Consider the following 20,376-nt stretch of genomic DNA (forward strand, 5'->3'; position numbering starts at 1 on the left):
GAAGTGGTGATATGGGGGGATGGGAGGGACAGAATGCCAAAGTTTAGAGATAAAATTATCCTGCGTTTGTGGGCAGCATCTGGGCCTACAAGAACAGGGGCGTCAACAGTGCTGAGGGCTGCATGCATGTTATAGACCACACCTGAGAAAAAGTGGATAGACTTGCAAGGAGGACAGGGAGCACATGGGATCTGCCTCTTGGTGTGCGAAGGCCTGCAGGAAGCATCACAGAAGCGTCCCAAAGGCCCGAGCAGAGACTGGCTAGGCAACACTGGAGAAGTACGACTGCTGCTGGCGCGTCACGAGGACGCGTATGCGGGGAGCTCGGGGGACGCGGGAGGATGTCGGCGAGTCACAGGGCAGCCCAGGCAGACAGGGCAGCGGGGGCGGCCAGGAGGCGTGGAGAGTCGGCGCTGGCGCTCTGCAGCCTGCCGTGCCTGGGCCGCCGCTGCCCGACCGGCAGATCCTCTCCGCGGCAACCGGAACCGGGAAGGGAGAGCGGGGGAGGGGGGGGGGAGCGGCCAGGGCCAGGCCGGGCCGGGCTGGGCTGGGCGTCTCCTCGCAGACCCGCCGCCAGAGCAGGAGGCCGCGCGGAGCAGGCCCAGCACAGGGCCGAGCCCTCCGCTCGGGGCCGGGGGACCTCCCCGCGCGGCGCTGGGGCCTGCTGAGCAGGGCGGCCCCGGGGCGCGGTACCTACGTATAGTGCGTCGGCTGCTCGGTCTGCGGGGACCCCCCAGGCCCGCCGCCCCGCGAAACCGCTTTCGAAACCGACGGCATCTTCCGCGGCGGGCAGCAGCGCGCAGGCGCGGCCCGGCCCCGCCCGCCCTCGCCGCCGGCCCCGCCCGCCCTCGCCGCCGGCCCCGCCCGCCCTCGCCGCGCGGCCCCGCCTCGGCCCCGGCCCCGCCGCCGGCCCCGGCCCCGCCCCGCCCCGCCCCGCCCCGCCGCGGCCGGGAGGAGCCGCGGGCTGCCGGGCACGATGCGCCCTGAGACGTGTCTGCAACTACGACGCCGGCATCCCCCAACTTCTTTGAGGTGTGTTTTAAAAAAAGCACGCATGGCTCCTTACTTCAGAGAGCTCTGACGTTTTTATTCAGTTCATTCATCTACAGCTGATGGCCTCGAACTCTTTAACAACAAAATGCTGCAAATAGTTTTTAAATTTTCCAACACGTGAAAAGGGACTTTAATAAAAATTTGGGATCTCAGGAACACAGTCAGACTCACAGTGAAAAGCAGCTCGAGCTGGGTGCTGCCGGAGAGGGACCTCGCTGATTTTTATTTCCTTCTTTTATATGTTTGCTAGCATTACAACATTGTTGATTAAACAAACCTTTTGGTTAATACATTGATTAAGTGAATCTATTGGTTAACACATGATGCTGATTTTGCAGTTGCTCACTACAGTAGACTACCCAGTAGCAGATGTTTCTCTTCCTCAGTTAACACTCAGTTGTTTGTTCTGAGCTGTGCAGTTTGGGTTTTTTTTTTCCAGTTTATCACATCTCCCCTTTTTAGAATATTCAGTTTGCTCTAAGTTGACCACGTTCTCTTCCTTCAGAACATTTTAAACTTCTTCTTTCTACATCAATAGTTCTGTTAACTCTTAATTTGCTTCCAAAGTTTGCCTTAAAACCAAAAGTTCATTTCACTTATCCTACAGGGACTATGAAAACAGTTTTACACATAGAGTCTTTACTGAATACCTATCATATCACCTGAAAATAAGGCAGATCCAAAGGGTCAGCCCTTTATTTCCTTAAGTAGAACAGTAAATTGTTGGGTTCATTGTTTCAGTAGAACATGGAGAAAGAAGGCTTTTTAAGAAAGACTAGTCAGAGAAATAGACAGTATGTTTTCGTTCAGTATAAATAAAATTCATGATTGTGGATGTTTTCTCCAGCACACTCCCCTATGCGTATCCGACTCACAACATTCCACTGTAGCAAAAGCTGAATCCCAAGAAAAATTAAACCTTGTAACAGGCTAAAAGACAGCTACAGTCTACAGCAGAATCAAAAGCCACTGGTAGCACTGGATGTTGCTCAGCGCCTAGTTGGCAGTGTTAGTACCATCCATGTTCCACATGGTACTAGGCAGCTAGTTTCGCTGTAGCTGCATACTGTCTTATGAATTGCTGCCATGTTATTTTTTTGTGGTTGGGGATTTTAATGGCACAGAATACAGAAGAGAGTTTTGCATTTTTACATTTGGAAGATTCCAAAAAACTACGTCTTATTTTAAAGAAAACAGCCTTAACAGTGGCTTAGATTCTTCCTCTCCAAGGAAAGTTTCCAGAGGGTAGAAGCTTGAATATCTATGAATCTGTTGGAAAAACTAGATACCAAGTTCTTCAGTGAAACTAGGGGTTTCCTCCTCCATATAATACAAGCCAATAATTTAGATTCCCTGCAAAAATGTCTCCTACTGTTTAAGATCATCTAAATGAAGAATACATAAAACGCTCTAGTGCAGAAAACAAACACCTACTGACTATGACTTAGAAGGACGTAATTGCTACATTATATAGTTGAATTAAAGAAATCAGAATATGAAATTAAAAATCATTTATTAACAATTCATATACTTACATAGTTGTTTTCAATGTAATCTGAATAAATGCCACGACTAGCAAAATGTCAAATGAAGGTCACCTTCAGCAGTGATTTTACAGTTACAACTTTGATATTTGAATACACTCAACTTCTAAGAAAAAATACTAACGGAAAAGAAATGAGTTGTCTAAAACGTACCTTCAAATACAAGTTGACTTGTAGTACACTCTGTTCACCCCTTTACGGGAAGAACCCACTCCTTCAGCTCTCACTGTAAACTGCTCTACTAAGACCAATGCAGGAAGCAGCTATGAAAAGTAAAGGAATCGTGCTTGCAAGGTAAGGACTGCGACAGGTTGAAAAAACAAATATTGCCATGAAAGTGTCCGAGCAGCCAGCTGAACGACAGCAGATTTCTGGCAGCTCCTTCACTACAGTCATGCTCCCGTCCTCATTCCTCCTTCTGCGGTTGCAAGGCGGCGTTGCTTTTCTGGGTCACATCTACAGGGTCCACGATCTGATCGGAGAAAACAGCTTCCAGTCGCTCATCGATCTCCGTTTTGTCCCTAAACACACACCAGAGCAGCAGCCCTGCGCACAGCAGGCTGAGGGGCAGCACCTTCCCCCAGGGCCTCTCGTGGTCGCTCCCCATAGACCGGCTGACGCTCCACACCCGCGGGCTGGCCCTGCTGGCGGAGAAGGGCACGGGGCCCTCGCCCGCCGCCGCCGCCGCCGCCGCCGCGCCCGCCGCGTCCCGCCGCCGCGCCAGCCCCCGCCGGGGGCCGGGCAGGGGCACGGGCCGTCGCGCCCTGCAAAGACACACGAGTCAGAGGAGCGGGCCGAGCGGCCCGGCCCGGCCCGGCCCGGCCCCGGCGCTCACCGCCAGCCGCCCAGCGCCCAGCGCATCCCGCCGCGCTCCTCCCCGCGCCGCCCGCCAGCGGAAGCGGAAGCGGAGGGCGGGCGCGCCGGCGGCAGCTGTCGCCTCGCGGGTCGCCGGGCTCCGGCCGCGGGACCCGCGCTCGCCGGCCGGGCAGCAGAGGCGAAACGCCCGGAGGCCGCGGGCACCGCGCCCATCAACTTCTCCAGTCGTTTCCGTCTAACACAGCTCTCGTTAGAGGGGCCCCTTTCATTCGTGCAGAGAACTGCCCTGTGTTTCCTTAACACAGCTCGTTCTTCGGCAATAATTTTACATTTTCATAGCACCTTTCCTTCCTTCAGATCCTGAACTGCTTTCATTTTATCCACTAACTATCCATAGACTAAATTAAGCTCTGGACAGAGGTGAGTGGAGTGGCATGATACTGACTCCTGCAGCAGGAAACACGTTTTTGCTGAAGTCCGTAAGAAAAATGCTTATTTTGGCATATAGGTGAAACACATGTTCTGAACATTGTACTGTCTTTCATAAAACACTTTACAGCGTTCACCTTCAATTATTTTGTCTTTATGACACCTGTTATGCACCAGCTTTACTGAATCATTGCCATTTCTTTAATATGATACAGGAAACAAGTATGCACGAATGATAGCATTTGTTAGTGCTCCACTATGCAACCAGAAGGGCAAGTACACGTTGAATGTCAAGGCAGAGGTTTTGGGGATGAAACTCAGGGTGAGACTGGTCCTGAACCAACAGAGATTCTGAAGACCACCTGAAGCAAGGAGGAGGCAATTAGGTGTAGTCTTACTCCATGTGAACGTATAGGGCAGAATTTGGTCATAAGTATTATTAAACATCACTTTTTGCACTGCCACTACCTTAACCACCAACTAGCTAAAATAATTTACTAAATTTTAATCCCTCTCCCACCTATTCTGGTTATCTTCAGAGGCTTTGTTCATACTGCTGGATCACGTGATGCAGGTATAATATCTAATATTTTCTACAAAAGCTAGCAATCTACTGCTCACTGCAAAATTAGTTTGCCCACGTTTTATGGCACAAGTCATTAGTCTGATAAAAATGTACATTCTATGTACTTACACCCCTCATCTTTCACTCCAGGTTGTGCAATAGTTGATCAAAGAACTGGAGAGAAAGAATCTGCAAGCCTCAGAAATGAGGTAACTGCTTAGTAATGGCAAAACCTCACTCCATTATTTTCCCCTTTGCTTTAGGGCAGGAATTCAGAAAGTCAAGAATACTCAGAGAAGGTAAATCATTTTAGTGCCATCACACACATTCAACTTACTCAACATATGAACTTGTTTTTACCACACAAATTTCTTCAGACAGTGTCATTCCAAATTCCTGTATCTCCACGCAGGTGCTCATCATCCTTCAACCCATTAAAAACATTTGTATCTGCAGTTGCCAGTTTGTGACTTAAACGTTCAACACTGGTATTTTCAGCTGTAATGTTTAGTTTAAGACATCAGTTACTTCTGTTTTTTAAACACTGAAACATTTTTGTCTCAATCATAGAATTCACTAAACAGTTTTGAAATAAGTCATCCAGAGTAAGCTGTGAATTCTGCTTTTGATTCTAGAATTCAAATTCTGATCTGCAGTAGTTAAACGAGCTACCCTTCAGGCAGGCAGAAATACTGTGCAAGTTACATAGATAAATAGTTTAAACATGCAAATAAAATGTTTTACAAAAATTCCAATATGATGATTTTTTTTCTAGAAAAGAAAAATCACTGATTTCAAAAATGCCCATGAAAGTTTCTCAAACCAAAGAGAAGAAAAAAAAAAATCAAGCATGTAACTTGCTTAATGTTATTAGCTCAAAGGTCCATTGTTTCCTTGAGGTGCCAATTCTGAACGTTCAAGCTGTGGGGAAATTAAATCCTCCTCAGGTAAATAGTTAATGTAATAATGGGCATGATGGACTGGAGGGAATAAGGCAGGAAAAAGTCTTAACTTGTCTGGAATTAGTCCAGATAAGCCCTGCTTCCTCATATCCAGGACCCAACAATCCTTCCTTCTCAAAACGGCATGGGATATGGTATTTATCTAACAAAAATCAGAGGAGAAAAAAGGTGACTAAGAACGAATAAAGGCAATCCATACAGATAAGGAAAACGTTTCAAGTGTTCTTGAAGAAGTCAGGCCTTGTGGTTGGTTGGGTGTGACTACACAGAAAGTGTGGACATTTAAAAGATCCTTAAGTGCCACAAATGCTGTAACACTGATTTTTACCTCCATATATGGCATATTATTTAATCAGTGCTGTAGTCAAAAGCAACATTTGGGTGTATGCATTCTGAATAGACAATAATGAAAAAGTATTATATGAAAAACTTACCAGAATTTGTTTTGTATGCAATACCATGCTGAGTTAATAAATCTTTAATTTTTTTTAATTCTTTTGAAAGTTGCTTGTACTCCTAGGAAAGAAAATACATTTAAAAAGGCTCTCCCACTCTCTAAATACATACATAAAATGGCATTTTATCAAACATAATAGGTCTATGCATAGTTGTTACAGCTTTTGACTTAAAGATCTTAATTTGTGTACTCCAAGAACGAGATACAAATTTTATAAAAATTCTCAGATCTATCCTTAAACTAGCATTTTATCCTAGGACAAAATTACCTTCCTTTGCTACAAGACGAGCCTTATTTTAGCTTCTATCATAAGGCTAGAGTCTGGAAATCTGTCACTTCCTCAGATCTTGACCTAGCAACTTCATGGTCTTGCTTTCAACAGTTTCTGTTGAATCATAGAACCAGGGACTGCTTCACACTTTTCAGAATCAAACCATACACCTGGAATCTTGAAGGAACCTAAATTTTTTAATTGTATTTCTGTACTTAATAACAAGCAAAAGATTAACCATTTAAGATTCTTTGGTTACCAGAACACTCAAGTTTATGTCAATTACACTATGATGAAGCCAACCAAGAACATTAAAAAAAGAAGTGCAAATTATTAACAGTAAAATAATTAACCATTGATAAAATAAGATGAATTTTCCAGCTCCTGACAGTACCACAGCAAAATGATTATCTTTATAGAAATATATTCAGTTTAACCACAGTTTATGGGGTTATACGCAGGAATTACTAGGTGGTATTTTGTGTGGGCACCATTTTCAAATTAGATGACAACAGTGGCTTCTTCTTTGCATTATAATCAATGAATTCCCTTCCATGCTCTTTTCATGATGTTCAACATGTGCTCTTTTAGGCTGAATACACCTTCTACCTCTATTTTTTTCCATCTTAGTTCTGTTACAGAGAAAATACCTGCATATTCACACAAATTAAAATCATTCAGAAATAAACATGGCATAGATCATGCCGCCTTTTGCTTGTAAAATGGCCAGTATGTTCTGTTGTAAGTCTGGGTAATAATCCACACAGAAAAGTGTCAACAGTCCCCAGGCTAGGTGCACCTTTATTTTCACTAGTAACTCCTTCCTATTTCCACACTGATATCCCTTAGAAAGAGTACTTATAAGGTGTTCAAAGTCCAGGAGTCTACATTAATTCCCATGTAATGCCCTCTTAACTTCTTACTGAGTTTTCAGTTGTGCTGGTTTGTTTTTGACTTGAGGGCTAAAATAAAGATGTCAAATTGCTTTATTTGTAAACAAACTGTTACATAAAAAAACAAAAAATATAATCCCATTAACAGACTTAGGTGAATCCAAAGAATAAATATATAACTTTGTCACACTGAACCATACAGTAAAAAAGGTAGCAATTAATTCCACATTGTAAACATTATGCTTTATACCTTATTGCAGTTCTCTACTGTTTCAAATTCCAGACTTATTGTTTTCTTATTCTGTTTCTCAAATTCCTTTTCTTCTGTTGCTTTTAGAAGACCTGCTTCCTCAAAAATCTCTTTCAGTATTTTTTTGTATCCCTAAAAAAGAAGATTTGTAAAAGATCAATCCATCTGATTCTCATCTCTGCTTGTAAATTGCACTGGCCATTCCAATTCCACAAGCTTCACTTTACAAAACATTGCCATTATGGTTGATATAGCAGTTACAGAGCACAAAAATTACTGTTTGTCAACTGCAGAATAAATGTGTCCATTCTAAAAAAAGATGAACTGCAGAAGTCAGATCAGTACTTTGGCATTAATTGTTCTTTACCAAATAGAGTTGGAAGAACTAACAAACCTTTTCAGTTATTAGTTCATCATACAGAAACTGCTCTGCTTCATCCCACTTCCTTTGTAGTGCTTCAGTCAGAGTCGGATAAACTAAAAAATGGAAGTCACACTTTGTAAAGATTAACAGCATTGTCCTCCATTATTTAAGTGCTTCTCTAGTGCCATACCTACATACTTGTTTTAAGAGCTCAATGTTTCTATACAGTACACAATCTCTACGGCTTTCAAGAGTTGGGGTTATACTTCAAACCCAGCTCACACAAACACAAAGTTTCTGGAGAGTGCTACTGACCAAAAATTTCTCTCTCATTTCCAGGTAGAAGGTCTCATATTTCTCCGTTGAATGAAATTCTAACTGAGCTCTCCTTTTCTGTTATGCAGGTAAATGAACAGATACTATAGGGCTGATTAAGAAAACCAGTCCAAGAAAAAAAGCAAAAAAAAAAAACCACCTGCTGTATCTATGCTAGCAGTGGCAGTTTATTCTAGAAATACCCATTTGTTATGATGATTTTAAATACACTTAGCAACATATATTACATTTAATCTTCATTGATATCAAACTACAAGGTCAAATAACCTAAAAATCTACACTCTGAGGCTGGAGTACAATGCCAGCTGCTCGACATGCACAAATGGTTTTCTAAATCTTACCTAAAAGAGAGTGGGGATGGCACACAAGAGGAGTCTCAAATGTCAGAGAGTAAACACAAGTACTCGGCTCAGACACGTAAGCCAATTTATTGCTCTTTCCACAAACAAGAAGAACCTAAATATCAGTAAAAACAAAGATCAGCAAAACTAGCTCCAAATTAAACAGGACCAGCATTCAGGATCAATTTGCTGTGTTCCTATGCTAACAGATGCATTTCAGTAAATACCATAGTCCTAAAGCTTCCAGTACTGTCATCCATAGGATAACAGGTCTTTCAAATTAAGCTCTTTGTAAAAATTCCATCTTCTAATGGGAAATCAACCCTACCTATCTTTGTTACTTGAACTCCCAAGCACCATATTTCTAGCAAAAATGAGAATAAAAGGGAGGGCATATAGGACTCTTTCGAACATCATTGGACAGGAACATCATTCATCTAACAAATTTTGATTCCTGACCAGTGCACTAAATACCAGGCTCTTCTTTTTATTGTTCAAGAGAGCAATACTCATCTGGCCTGCAGAAATTCATTTTGATCTTTGTATTTCCAGTGCTAGTATTTCATGACTGTTCAAAACCAAATGCCTGTGAAGGATTTGTATCACAATATCAAAGGTCATGCAAGAATAGCGATCCTTTCTGTAGCCCCTATGCGAGATAAAAGTTGTTAACAAGGTACCTCCATTTTAGTACAGAATATTTTCACGTTGGCCAAGATATTTTGTCCCTTACCTCACCTTCCCATTAGTGTTATTACAATGATATATCACTCTCTCTTAAGTATTGTATTGTCACCCATCACTATAATAGCTAAGCTTCTCGTATATGAGAATAAACCTATTGTGAACTTTATGATATCTTTAGCAATTCTTCATGATAGAGATCTATTTCACCAGGGAATGTGAGTTTAATTCATTGCATCTGTAAAGCTGAAATGGAAGCTGGAGAAAAGAAGAACATTTATGAACAAAAAGATAAAGGCCTTGTGCAAATCACGTGCCATACATTAGACAAGTCTCAGACACCCTTTCTAACCTTTCTAGTTGAATACTTCCTTGGCACAGATACAGGAACATTTTAATTGTTCAACAGAATAAGTATTTTTATTTTTTCTTAAAAATGTACTCACACCAATTTGTAGTTCTTGAGTTTTGTTTCCCTGCCACTCCCATATATGTAACTCCTTCTTTAATTCTCCCTGCATGCAACCTGGTCTTGTTCTAATACTTGGCTTACTTGGCTTCTCGGCATACTGTTAACTGCCTAATTCTATTCCCTCCTTTTTACTAGACGTTCTTGTGCACAGTAGGCTGGTGGCTTACGTTCAACAAATAACTCTTTTTGTCTACTTTTCCTGTTGGAAATTATAACGTCCTGTACGTTTCTAACAGTGATGATAATACCAGAATACTCCACTCTATCAGGGACAAAAAAATTAAAGTTGCCAGGCTAATGAGAATATGTAAGTAAACTTCATCAGATTTTTATCCTGATTTTAGCTCCCCTCTTCATCTATTCACCTAAATGCTATAAGAAGTCATCTTGTAATTTTATATCAGATCTTAAACCATGAACTCTTTGAGGTAGAAATGTTTCAGTCTGTAGTGTCATGAGTAACTGCAGAGTGCCATGCTGTCTGAATCTGTGGAATCTATGTAATTCATTATTATACCTTTGTCTGTCTGCTCTTCGTTTCACAGGAGTCTCCTTCCCTCATCCACATTCCAACAAATGTGTTGTTGTCAATTTCCCATTCATGCCAGATTCTGAAAAATGAGAACATCAAGAGTTTTATTTTAAATTACTGGAAAGAAAAATGGGAAAACATAGGAAGAAAAGAAGGAATACTCATACACCAGATCCAAATTAATTGTATACATCCCAGTTTTGTTGTCCTAATACTGCCATTTCCTATAGCCAAGATCTGGTCACCTTTTAGTCAGTGAAGTGATCTAGAGATCGTCTAGTCCAACTCCCCCTGCTCGAGCAGGGTCACCTAGAGCATATTGCCCAGGATCACGTCCAGGCGGGTTTTGAATATCTCCAGGGAAGGAGACTCCACAACCTCTCTGGGCAACCTGTGCCAGTGCTCTGTCACCCTCACAGGAAAGTTTTTCCTCAGGTTCAGATGGAACTTCCTGTGTTTCAGTTTGTGCCCGTTGCCTCTTGTCCTGTCACTGGGCACCACGGAGAAGAGTCTGGCCCCATCCTCTCGACACCCTCCCTTCAGATACTTGTGGACATTGATGAGATCGCCTCTTAAGTCTTCTCTTCTCCAGGCTCAACAGGCCCGGCTCTCTCAGCCTTTCTTCAGAGGAGAGATGCTCCAGTCTCCTAATCATGTATCATCATGTAATTAGGTATCAATATTATTCTGGGAGCACAGTTTCATATCAGTTCTCAGTTTATAAACCATTTGCATTTAAAAATTATAGTTTAAACCCAATAAAAAACAGCTTACAGATCTGTCTCACAATAAATCCAGGGCAACTCAAGACTGTTTGAGGGACTACTTATAGCGCTGGTGAGAGTATCTACAAAAACTAATCTCTACTTCTGCTCGTCCTAAAGTTCAGATTCTCTCAATATAATGATGTAACCTTTCCTCTCACACTGGCTCACTGAAGAGAGACAAGTCCTCCACTCAAGCTGCACAGACATCTACATAGAGAAAAATGTTAAAGGTTGTATTTTTAAGGCAGCGTTCTGTTTTACAATTAAATTTATGCCAGCTCTTCCAATGCAGACACTGGATCTACACTGAGCCTTTTATTACCTTTTATTAAATAAGTTTAAAGTGACCACAGCATGTATTTTGTTTTATTTTGCAAGTTTATACGCAACTCAAAATGAAAATATCTAAAAGAGACGAGAAGCCTTTGGTTAATATAAATTGTAGTTGTATGTCATTGGATTTTTTACAAGAACATACAATTAGTGCTGTTGATACTGGTTATTAATCTGCTTCCAGCTAAAGACAGGAGGTTAGCTTTTAATCAGCAAAAAATCTGGCTATTTCAAGACTGAGTACTCGTCTGCATAATGCTCTGGGAGCTACAATGACCTAAGCTAACCAGTAAAAGAATCTTCATTTTAAAACTGCCACCTTTTTGTCAATCTATAAAGTGGTCTGCTAATAATTTAGGTAAAACATAAAGCTCTAAATAGCCTTACCCTAAAATCCCACTATAGGCATTCCATCGAAAAGTCTGCTCATGCTGAGTGACATTATGGAAAGGACAAAACTCGTACTTATACCTTAAAAAAAAAGCAAAAAATAACAAGAAATGTTTCAGATTAGAGTTAAGAACTAGTTTGTTCCTATTCAAAACAGAGTCATATATTCAAATCCATTACTCACGTGGATTCCACAAAACTGAAACACTTGCCAGCAAGCCTAAAAAGATGCGCAGGGCCTAAAAACACCAAAAAATGACATCAAGGAAGAATAATTTTTCGTTAAATTTAAACAAGTTATTGTGGTGACAGATTTGTAAGGAGTACGTCAAAAATTTAGTTTTCTGCTGTACACCAGGAAATCAGTATCTTCCATATGGACTACCATAAATTCCCACTAACATTATATCAATTTGCTTCCAAATCTTTCAAGTTTTTCATCCTCAGCACTCTATGAAATAGGTTAGCTTCTCTCTACAATAAAAACAAGAAACCTGGACACAGACAAATATTTGAAGCTAGCTCCATAAAAGCAATCCTCAGTGCAGATCTTGCCAAAATCTGTAGTCACAATCACCAGGACTCTTACTTGGCAACTGTCTGTCCCCAGAGTCATCTAAACTCCTAAAGTTTATGTCAGTAAAGCCCTTTTGCTCAGAATGTTGTCAGTGCTGCACACATAAGTTTCCCTAAGACTCTCGAACGAGATGTTCTTCTTCACAGTTGGCCTTCAAGATCTGATCCAGTTGTTATTCAGCAAGGTAAGCCACTCAAAAGCTGCTGGAAGAAATGGCAATGCTGTTGTTGTCTTTTTTCTATCTGATAGATCAGTAATCACAACTTTCTGGTAGAACTGACCATTCCATCCTTGCTGTCAATGGAATCTAATATAGGTAACTTGTCATTTGGAAAAGTCCAGAAAAAAAGGATTTCTGGTGTACTGTTCTTCTAATTTTTTCCTATTATTTTTGGTGTCTTCCCATTCAGCATTCTAACTATTATTAATCCTATTTCTAACTATTTCACTTTTCACACGCAGCATGTACATAATTTATATATTTAATTCAGGTTTATAAAACATCTTGCAAAAGAAAAAGTACAATCACATTTAACATCACCATACATAAGTGTCCTTATTGGCCTGAACCCATAAGGAGGTTTATGTCTGTGCCTAAGGTTAGGAGAGAGACAAGATTTAACATTAAATGGGCTGTATCTTTATTTCCTGTTGCTCACCCGTTGCAATTCAGCATTTACTGTACCTACTGTCCTCCATACAGGTCTAAAATCCTTAGATTTCTATGTATTTTGCTACAGTGGTAGGTTATATTGCAGCATCTATGCTTTGCATATGAAATTGAGCCTGGATGACTCATTCTAAGCCTACTTTAAAAACGTCTGAAAAAATAACTTTTGAGTACTATTAAATGATGCTGTCACTTTTACATGAGAATCTCAAGGACATCAGGGATTGTTTCAGAAAGAAAAGAAGTCTTTAATATGGATAAGTGACGGGCTCAAACAATATGGAATAAACACATGGAGAGCAGACTGTGACAAAAACAGTCCGAACAGCCCCTTGACAGAAAGCACCGAAGATGTCAAGCCAGGTTTTTAATCCTCCCGAGGCACAATAAGATGCATTTGGTCATGCTTATTTTCCATTACTCCCATCAAATGATTGGCAAAATTGGTCACTGTGTGCACAAATTCAAGGTAGATTATATACGACTGCCATGAAAATGGTAAAAACCGTACAGAAAAGTAACGTTTGTATATACTATATACCTGATACTGCAGAAGGGGCCATCTTTGGCTGCAGCCTATTTGGTTGAGGCAAGAACGGGTTATTCAACCTTTCAAAAGAAAAAAATTTAAAATACAAGATTTAATCTGCAGTTGTGTTTCTGGGGGGTCGTTATATCCTCCGCTCTCCTCGTGCCCAGCCGCGGGGAGCCGGGCGCGGGGGCGGCGGCCCGGCCGGGAAGGGCCCCGGCGCGCGGGGGCCACGCACCCGAACGTGTTCGGCTCCTCCACGACCTTCATCTTCCCCGCCGAGGCGAAGGCACCTGCGAACAGAGAGAGCGGTCGGCGGCGGCGGCGGCGGCGGCGGCGGCGGCGGCGGCCCCGGCCCCGGCCCCGCGCTCACCCAGCGCCGCCAGCAGCAGCCGGGCAGCCGCCATCGCCGCTCCCCTCGGAAGCGGAAGGGCGTCGCGGGGAGGCCGCTCCGCCCAGGCCGGCCGGCTGCGGGCCCATGAGGCGGAGAAGGTACCGGCCGCGGCCGGCCGCGGCCCCGCCACGGAGCGCCCGCTGCGGCGCCCGGAGCCTCGATACCTTCGCGGCGGAAGCGGGGGCCGCGCTGGAAGGTGGGAGACGGAGCGGGGCGGCGGGCCGGGGCGGACGGAGCGGGGCGGCGGGCCGGGGCCGGGACCGGGGCGGGGGCGAGCGGGGCGGCGGGCCGGGGCCGGAGCGGCGGGCCGGGGCCGGGGCGGACGGAGCGGGGCGGCGGGCCGGGGCCGGAGCGGCGGGCCGGGGCGGACGGAGCGGGGCGGCGGGCCGGGGCCGGGGCCGGGGCGGACGGAGCGGGGCGGCGGGCCGGGGCCGGGGCCGGGGCCGGAGCGGCGGGCCGGGGCCGGGGCGGACGGAGCGGGGCGGCGGGCCGGGGCGGGCGAGCGGGGTGGCGGGTCGGGGCCGGGGCGGGCGAGCGGGGCGGACGGAGCGGGGCGGCGGGCCGGGGTGGGCGAGCGGGGCGGACGGAGCGGGGCGGGCGAGCGGGGTGGCGGGCCGGGGCCGGGGCCGGGGCGGACGGAGCGGGGCGGCGGGCCGGGGCCGGGGCGGGCACTACGGCGCGCCTGTGTTCGCAGCTTGCCTGGAGGGCGGTGAGGCTGCGGAGGGCGGCGCCGCGGCGGCGAGGCTCCCCTGCCCTCTCGCCATGTGGGATCTCGGGCACTGCGACCCCAAGCGATGCACCGGCAGGAAGCTGGCGCGGAAGGGCCTGCTCCGCACCCTGCGCCTCGGGCAGAGGTTCGCGGGGCTCGTCCTCAGCCCCGCGGCCGCGGCGCCCGTCTCGCCCGCCGACAGGTGCGCCGGCCGGTCCCGCCCCGCCCCGCGCGCGGGTCAGCGCCCCCGCGCTGCTCGCAGCCCCTCGAGGCAGCAGGGAGAGCGCTTTCAGCGCTCCTTCACGGCCAAGGTTGTGCTATGCAATGCGTTTGTCATGTTACTGCTGACGCATAAGCGTGAGAAATTGAGTCTTTTTGTTAAATAAGATCAAAACTTTTAAACAGCTGGTATCAATAGATGGATCTATAGCTCCCACATGACGACACTATGCAGTCTGTAGGTTAACACGCTCGGAATCGCAGCAGCCTATACATACTCCATTTTTTATGATTGCACATGCAAATTAAAACTTATTTTGGGGAAACTTAATGAGTTTTCTTCAAATGTACTTGCAAAATTGTATAAAGATGTATATATTCAGAGATTATCTTAGAAGCTAGTGGAGAATCTAAATCTGAACTTTGATCTTTGTTGCCTTAAGAATGGGAACATTATTTCTAATCGCCTTCCCCTCGCAAATTTTTAATCCTAAAATTCTGTATTTTCAGTTTGAAACATATGGAAAAGACTTTCTTGCCCTGTGCAGATTCTGAGGAGAAGCATGTTATTCTTTCCTGTTACATCTGAATTTTAGGTTGTTATAAAATGTTTGCTCTTTGATAGACAAAGAGGGGGTTGTATGCACGTTTGTTGTCACTATAAATTGGCATATGTAATTCTCACTTTAATTTATCAATACAACACAAAGTTTTTTAAATACAGGATATTTATTTTTTCAGACATATTGTTGCTCAGAGCGGAATCGCAGTCATAGATTGCTCATGGGCCAAATTGGAAGAAACTCCCTTTAAGAGAATGAGAGGAAGTCATCTACGGCTGTTACCTTACTTGGTGGCTGCAAATCCTGTAAACTATGGCCGGCCATGCAAGCTGTCCTGCGTGGAAGCTTTTGCTGCTACTTTTTGCATTGTTGGTAGGCTCTAACAGATCTGATATGAAATGTGTTACCAGTGATTCTCATATCCTTAATAAATCAGAATGGATGATTTTTGATAGAATAAAGTGTAATGCTGTCCCATTGGTCATCACTTTGGTCTTGTGTTTGGAATAAGATTATCTAGTTCTCTTCCAATTGCTTGTATTTAATAGCCATTGAGATACCTCTGGGATGGAGTTCACCTCAGCTACTACACAGGACATATGAACTGGTGATCCTACTGTTGTCAGGACAGCACTGGATGTTAGTAAATCTCAAAAAAAAAAACAAACCAGTGTTAATCCTTAGACATCTTTGTCTTCATGGGAGGTAACAGCTATCCGTTAACATGGTGGGTTCTGGTTGAGAACATTTAAAAAAAGATCACCCCCTCCTCATGATGTTTTACAAGCTCGCGACAGAGCTTTCTTGACAACTGAACAGACATTCTCTGCTATACTGCTGACAGATCTTTCTGATAATATGGTATGTACACATGCTGTCTTACAGAAGGACGTAGGAGCTACAGCTTGAATCACGTTTACAAAATATTTTAATATTTCCATATAAGGCTAAAAGACTGTGAACTTTTCTTGGATTGAGTTAGATATTTCAAGTTAAAGTGAAATTAAAAAAAACCCTTTAATCTTTTAAAAAATCTGAATCCCTGAACACTGAGAAATGCTGGCAAACATTAAAAACAGAAATCTGTAAGCCAAGCCAAATCTCACATTGAAAAAAAAAATTGATAATTTCTTTTCTGTTTTAGGATTCCCAGACCTAGCCACCATTCTTCTAAGGAAATTTAAATGGGGGAAGAGCTTTATTGATTTGAACAAAATTCTTTTGGAAAAGTATGCAGCCTGCCATTGCCAAGAAGAAGTACTGAGAATCGAAAGGGATTTTTTAGCCAGTGTCCAAGAAACAAAGGAAGAAGAAATAGGTAAGAAACATACACACATCTCCTTTTCTTACCTAGTGTTCCATGTAGTTTCCTTACACTTTTTTTTCCTTTGATCTCATGAAATATTGGCAAGGTAGAAGATAAAAAATAAAAGCTTTGTTGAGATGTGTTTTTTCTGTCTCTATACTGTCTTTTCTAGCTATAAGTAAGTTTGTCTTTGTTTTTTTAATCCAAAAAGGTGAAAAAGACTAAAGCAATTTAATGCCTGTATTAGGGTATTAATTTATTTAGCTGAACTGTGGAGCAGCTACCCTAATTAAGGATGTTATTAGAGAATGAGGAGTAAAAAGAAAATATATGACTTCCCCACCGTATCTACAAATATTAAAGGCAGACTATGAACGAGATGACTAGCAATACAAGAGAACCGTAACAGAAATACAGGCGTGCAGTCTGACAGTAAATCAGTCATATATAAACCTAGATAAATCCTTAACAGACAAGTTTATACAGTCCCTAACCAAGATGCTTTTAAAAGCAGACCTGTGAGGATAATGAAAATACCTTAAATTTCAGTACAGGATAGCTTATTCCCAGATTCTTTGTATAACTTATGTTATCCCAGTATTTCAAGTTGTATTCACAAACGAGTGCTTGGTCTCATTCAAGACAATGCAAAAAAGCCAAACGATCAAGAGCATACGAAGACAGATACTCCTAACCAGTTCCTTTCTTCCATAGTGGCTAAGTCCCATAAAAATAGAACAGGGGACTCCCACACACTAAGGAGATGGCAGACAGCCTCTAGTGTCTTTTGCCTTTGCTCTCTCAGCTGTGACGTGTTAGGCTGAATAAAATTGTCCTGTCTTTGAAGTGTATGTTCTTGTAGCCTTGTAGTGGAAGCTGAACTGCTGTTACATTAAACTGAAAACAGACCTTAAGGGACAACCCTACTATGCCAGTTAAGGCACAGTTCCACCCACACTCCTGTGTTTTCTGTATGGTGTGTAGTATCATAACTATCACGCCTCATTTTGAGTTTTCTGGGGTAACATGTTGCTGTTCTCCAGTTATGTAAGCAAAGCTAAATCTAGCATTATTCTCGCTCCTCAGGAAGTACTCAACCTGCACAGCTGCGCTCCTTCACTTTGGAGATTTGGCTATTGGTAAACAGATTAGACAACCATCTGGTTTTGAAAATATGCATGTTGTCTTACCCAAAGCTTTAGCAAACTATGCGGGCAGTCTGGCTGTCCCCAAAGAGTTACTGAGCCCCCCCTTTTTGGGGGGATGGGGCGGGGAGAAGAGAGTGAAAAGATGAGAACAGGGAACAGAACTTAGGTTTTTTTTCAATTCCTGGTTTCTGACCTCTTGGCCAAACAAGTACAGTAGGTTCATTAGAAAGCTGAACCAGACTTGTTGTCCACATCTTCCCCTCCCTGGCAATAACATTCTGTTAAAATGAAAATAAAAGCAGACTGCTTCAGGAATGTGCTTCCCTCCCCCCTCCTTTCTTTCCTTCCAGATCCATTTGATGTTGACTCAGGAAAAGAATTTTCTAATCCTAATAGACCAGTCAATGCTCCAGGGTAATGAAATTTAACTTACATACTATTTTTTTTCTTAAAAGTTACCTTGCTTCTATAATCCTGAAAAATGTTTCCAGAATAGCACAAAGCAATGAAGAATCTGAGGACAGTGTAAGCAGTCCAGATGATGGCAGTGAGACCAGTGATGAGAACAGTCCAGAGGAAGATGATACTGGGAAGTTGCGGCACCAAGAACCAATACATCAACTATTTGAAAAATAAAATAGTTTGTGAACAAAGTTGTAAAATCTTGTGTAAGAAACTTTCTGGTGAACAGTTACTAATATGGGGGATGCCCACCTATAATTGGATGCTTAACTACCTCTTTCCAGATGAACCTCTATTCTCAATGGGGTCCCATGGAGGTTTATAGATCTACTTATGCATGTCAAGGTTTTAAGGTTATTTAGCTTCCTCTTTTGGACAGTTCTTTATGGAATACTCATTGTTATTCTGTAAGGATCCTGAAGCTTAGTTACATTAGTAAAGAAACAAAAAGTTTCCGGAAAGTGATTTATAGGAAGTATTTTTACATAGTAGTACATTATAGACTACGCTTTTCTGATATCTGGGGAATATTTCAAGTTGGCAAACAGCTCTAATTTTAGGTCATTACCCAAATTAGAGCACATAAGGAGTCTCTGACTTCTGTACAGGCTTGAAGCTGCTATATGCATTTCAGCTACATCACTCATTTTACAGTAAACCAAACACGTAAGCTTAAAAAGGTGGGGGGGGGGCAGGGGGGAAACTTCCTGAAATCGATTTAAAACCTCATTGTCTTTTCAGTAAGATTATATGCTGATTTTTGATTTACTTAGCTACAGTTAGAGGGTCCTCAGCAACATACAAAGTTTTAGCATTTTATATTTGGAGTTATATCGCAGAATTTCAGACAGCAAGTTCAGCGATACCATCTGCCTATGTTCTCAGTATTTTGAAACGGCATTCTACCAAATCACAAATACACATAATCTTGCCCTTAAGCAGGAGTAAGGCTTTTTATAAGTTGGCACCGGTATCTTAGTTCACTTTTCCATATACTTGCCAGTTCGTGTAATAAAAGTATAGCCATTGGCCATTGTTTTAAGGTTTCTGTGCACTTAAGTAGAATGCTGTTTTGAGTTTCCAGGACCCAACTGGAACCTAACCTTTGAAGATCAGGTTTAAAACCTAAACCTGATCTTCAGCAACCCTTCAGTACAATTGGAGGTACAGAGGACAACAATTCATGATTTGTTACCTTCGTATACCCACAAGACTGCTAAGTTCTTCAAGTCACAGCAAGTTTTTCACCTCTTAACCTTCTTTCTAGTCTACATAGGAGATTAAATTCTAGCTCTGCTGGAACACTTGGGAGTCGCACCAGCAATTGTAGTGGTACAAATATTCCATTTCCCTTTAAAAAGAAAAAAAAAAAGAAGTCTGATTCAATGGATTTGACAGGGAATCTTTCCTTTAACCCTGTTCCTCAGTTATTCACCCTCCCACCCCAAGAATTTGAAGTCTTTTCAGAATTAGCCTTTCAGAAGCAGTTCTACACACAGTTCTTAAAGGAATGAGAATGTGAGCGTGCTAGTTATTCTCATTTGAGAGACTACTTTCATGTTATAATGCTATCATAATCAAATGCAGACAAATATAGCAAGTCTGAAAGCAAAGCTGTAGCATTCTTAAGATAAGTCTGCAGCAGTAACTCTTTTAATAACAAAAGCACTGAAGAAGCTACAGCTCAGATGGAATGAAGCTTTTATCATTGCATGTTTTGCAAAATTATTTGAACTAGAAAAATACAGTAAAAAAGCAGTGCAAGTTTAATAGAGGGTATATCAGCTTGACATACATGGAAAATAACTTACATAATTTAACCGATTTCCTTTACAGAAGGAAGCTGTAGTTGCATAGAGTATGTCCTTTTCCTAAAGACTACATACACGACATTTGGAAGAAGGCACAGAAGTATTTCGGAGAAACAAATATCATTTAAAATCTCCAGATGCTGTAGGTCATCTTGCATTCCTTGGACAGTTAGTACTATAGTTAATGTCAGTCTACGCTTGTGTTATTTTATGCTAAAGTGGTCATACCAGTATGTTGATCCATTATGCACAGTAAGCAATTCGTCTCTAGTCACAGAATTCGATGAGCTGTTTAAGTAGATGAATAATCATGACTCAGGCCCAAAGCTATGCATAATCATGACTTAAGCCCAAAGGACCACATCTGTGTTGGAGGCAAGGAGGGGGTAGGAGAGAGAAATGAGGGAAACTTCTAAACAAACAGAAGTGTAGCAGCAAAGGCCTTAAAAACAGGACTTTAACTGAATTCTGTTCAGAACTGTTTAAATGGCAGCCTTTTAATAATTTTAATGAAGATAATGAAACAAAA

The 20,376-nt window shown here is 42.8% G+C and overlaps 3 protein-coding genes across 20 annotated transcripts in view; 1 reads left to right on the forward strand and 2 right to left on the reverse strand.

Moving 5' to 3' along the window:
• Positions 1–830, reverse strand: part of UNKL (unk like zinc finger) — a 63,382-nt gene extending 62,552 nt beyond the window's left edge. For 9 of the 14 annotated variants that reach the window (XM_068908060.1, XM_068908053.1, XM_068908057.1 and 6 more), the window contains exon 1: positions 698–805. In XM_068908060.1, the coding sequence (XP_068764161.1) occupies positions 698–777 (80 nt within the window). In that variant the 5' untranslated portion in view covers positions 778–805. Of the gene's footprint in view, positions 1–142; positions 202–697 lie in introns of those variants that run through there. The other 5 variants (XM_068908056.1, XM_068908058.1, XM_068908051.1 and 2 more) reach the window with 3 other exon arrangements.
• Positions 831–2,549: 1,719 nt separating this feature from the next.
• On the reverse strand, positions 2,550–13,666 carry GNPTG (N-acetylglucosamine-1-phosphate transferase subunit gamma). Of its 5 annotated transcripts, none has more exons than XM_068908492.1 (12): positions 13,609–13,666; positions 13,474–13,528; positions 13,248–13,315; positions 11,644–11,698; positions 11,457–11,540; positions 9,955–10,048; positions 8,282–8,396; positions 7,635–7,717; positions 7,241–7,372; positions 5,804–5,885; positions 4,768–4,905; positions 2,550–3,069 (listed from the first exon to the last, which is right to left on the reverse strand). In XM_068908492.1, the coding sequence occupies exons 1-11, from the start codon at positions 13,640–13,642 to the stop codon at positions 4,781–4,783; spliced, it is 927 nt and encodes a 308-aa protein (XP_068764593.1). In that variant the 5' UTR covers positions 13,643–13,666; the 3' UTR covers positions 2,550–3,069; positions 4,768–4,780. The 5 variants fall into 5 exon arrangements, with proteins under 5 accessions (XP_068764593.1, XP_068764590.1, XP_068764592.1 ...); XM_068908489.1 differs by having other exon boundaries at positions 4,745–4,905; XM_068908491.1 differs by lacking the exon at positions 2,550–3,069 and adding an exon at positions 3,341–3,361 and having other exon boundaries at positions 4,745–4,905.
• Positions 13,667–13,672: 6 nt separating this feature from the next.
• Positions 13,673–18,227, forward strand: TSR3 (TSR3 ribosome maturation factor). Its single transcript, XM_068908494.1, has 6 exons — positions 13,673–13,825; positions 14,324–14,540; positions 15,299–15,492; positions 16,265–16,438; positions 17,925–17,988; positions 18,066–18,227. Exons 1-6 carry the CDS (start codon positions 13,714–13,716, stop codon positions 18,208–18,210), a joined length of 906 nt encoding a protein of 301 aa, XP_068764595.1. The 5' UTR covers positions 13,673–13,713; the 3' UTR covers positions 18,211–18,227.
• The last annotated feature ends 2,149 nt before the right edge of the window (positions 18,228–20,376 follow it).

The sequence above is a fragment of the Struthio camelus genome, chromosome 15 (genome assembly GCF_040807025.1).
Source record: "Struthio camelus isolate bStrCam1 chromosome 15, bStrCam1.hap1, whole genome shotgun sequence".
In the NCBI taxonomy this organism is placed as follows: Eukaryota; Metazoa; Chordata; class Aves; order Struthioniformes; family Struthionidae; genus Struthio; species Struthio camelus.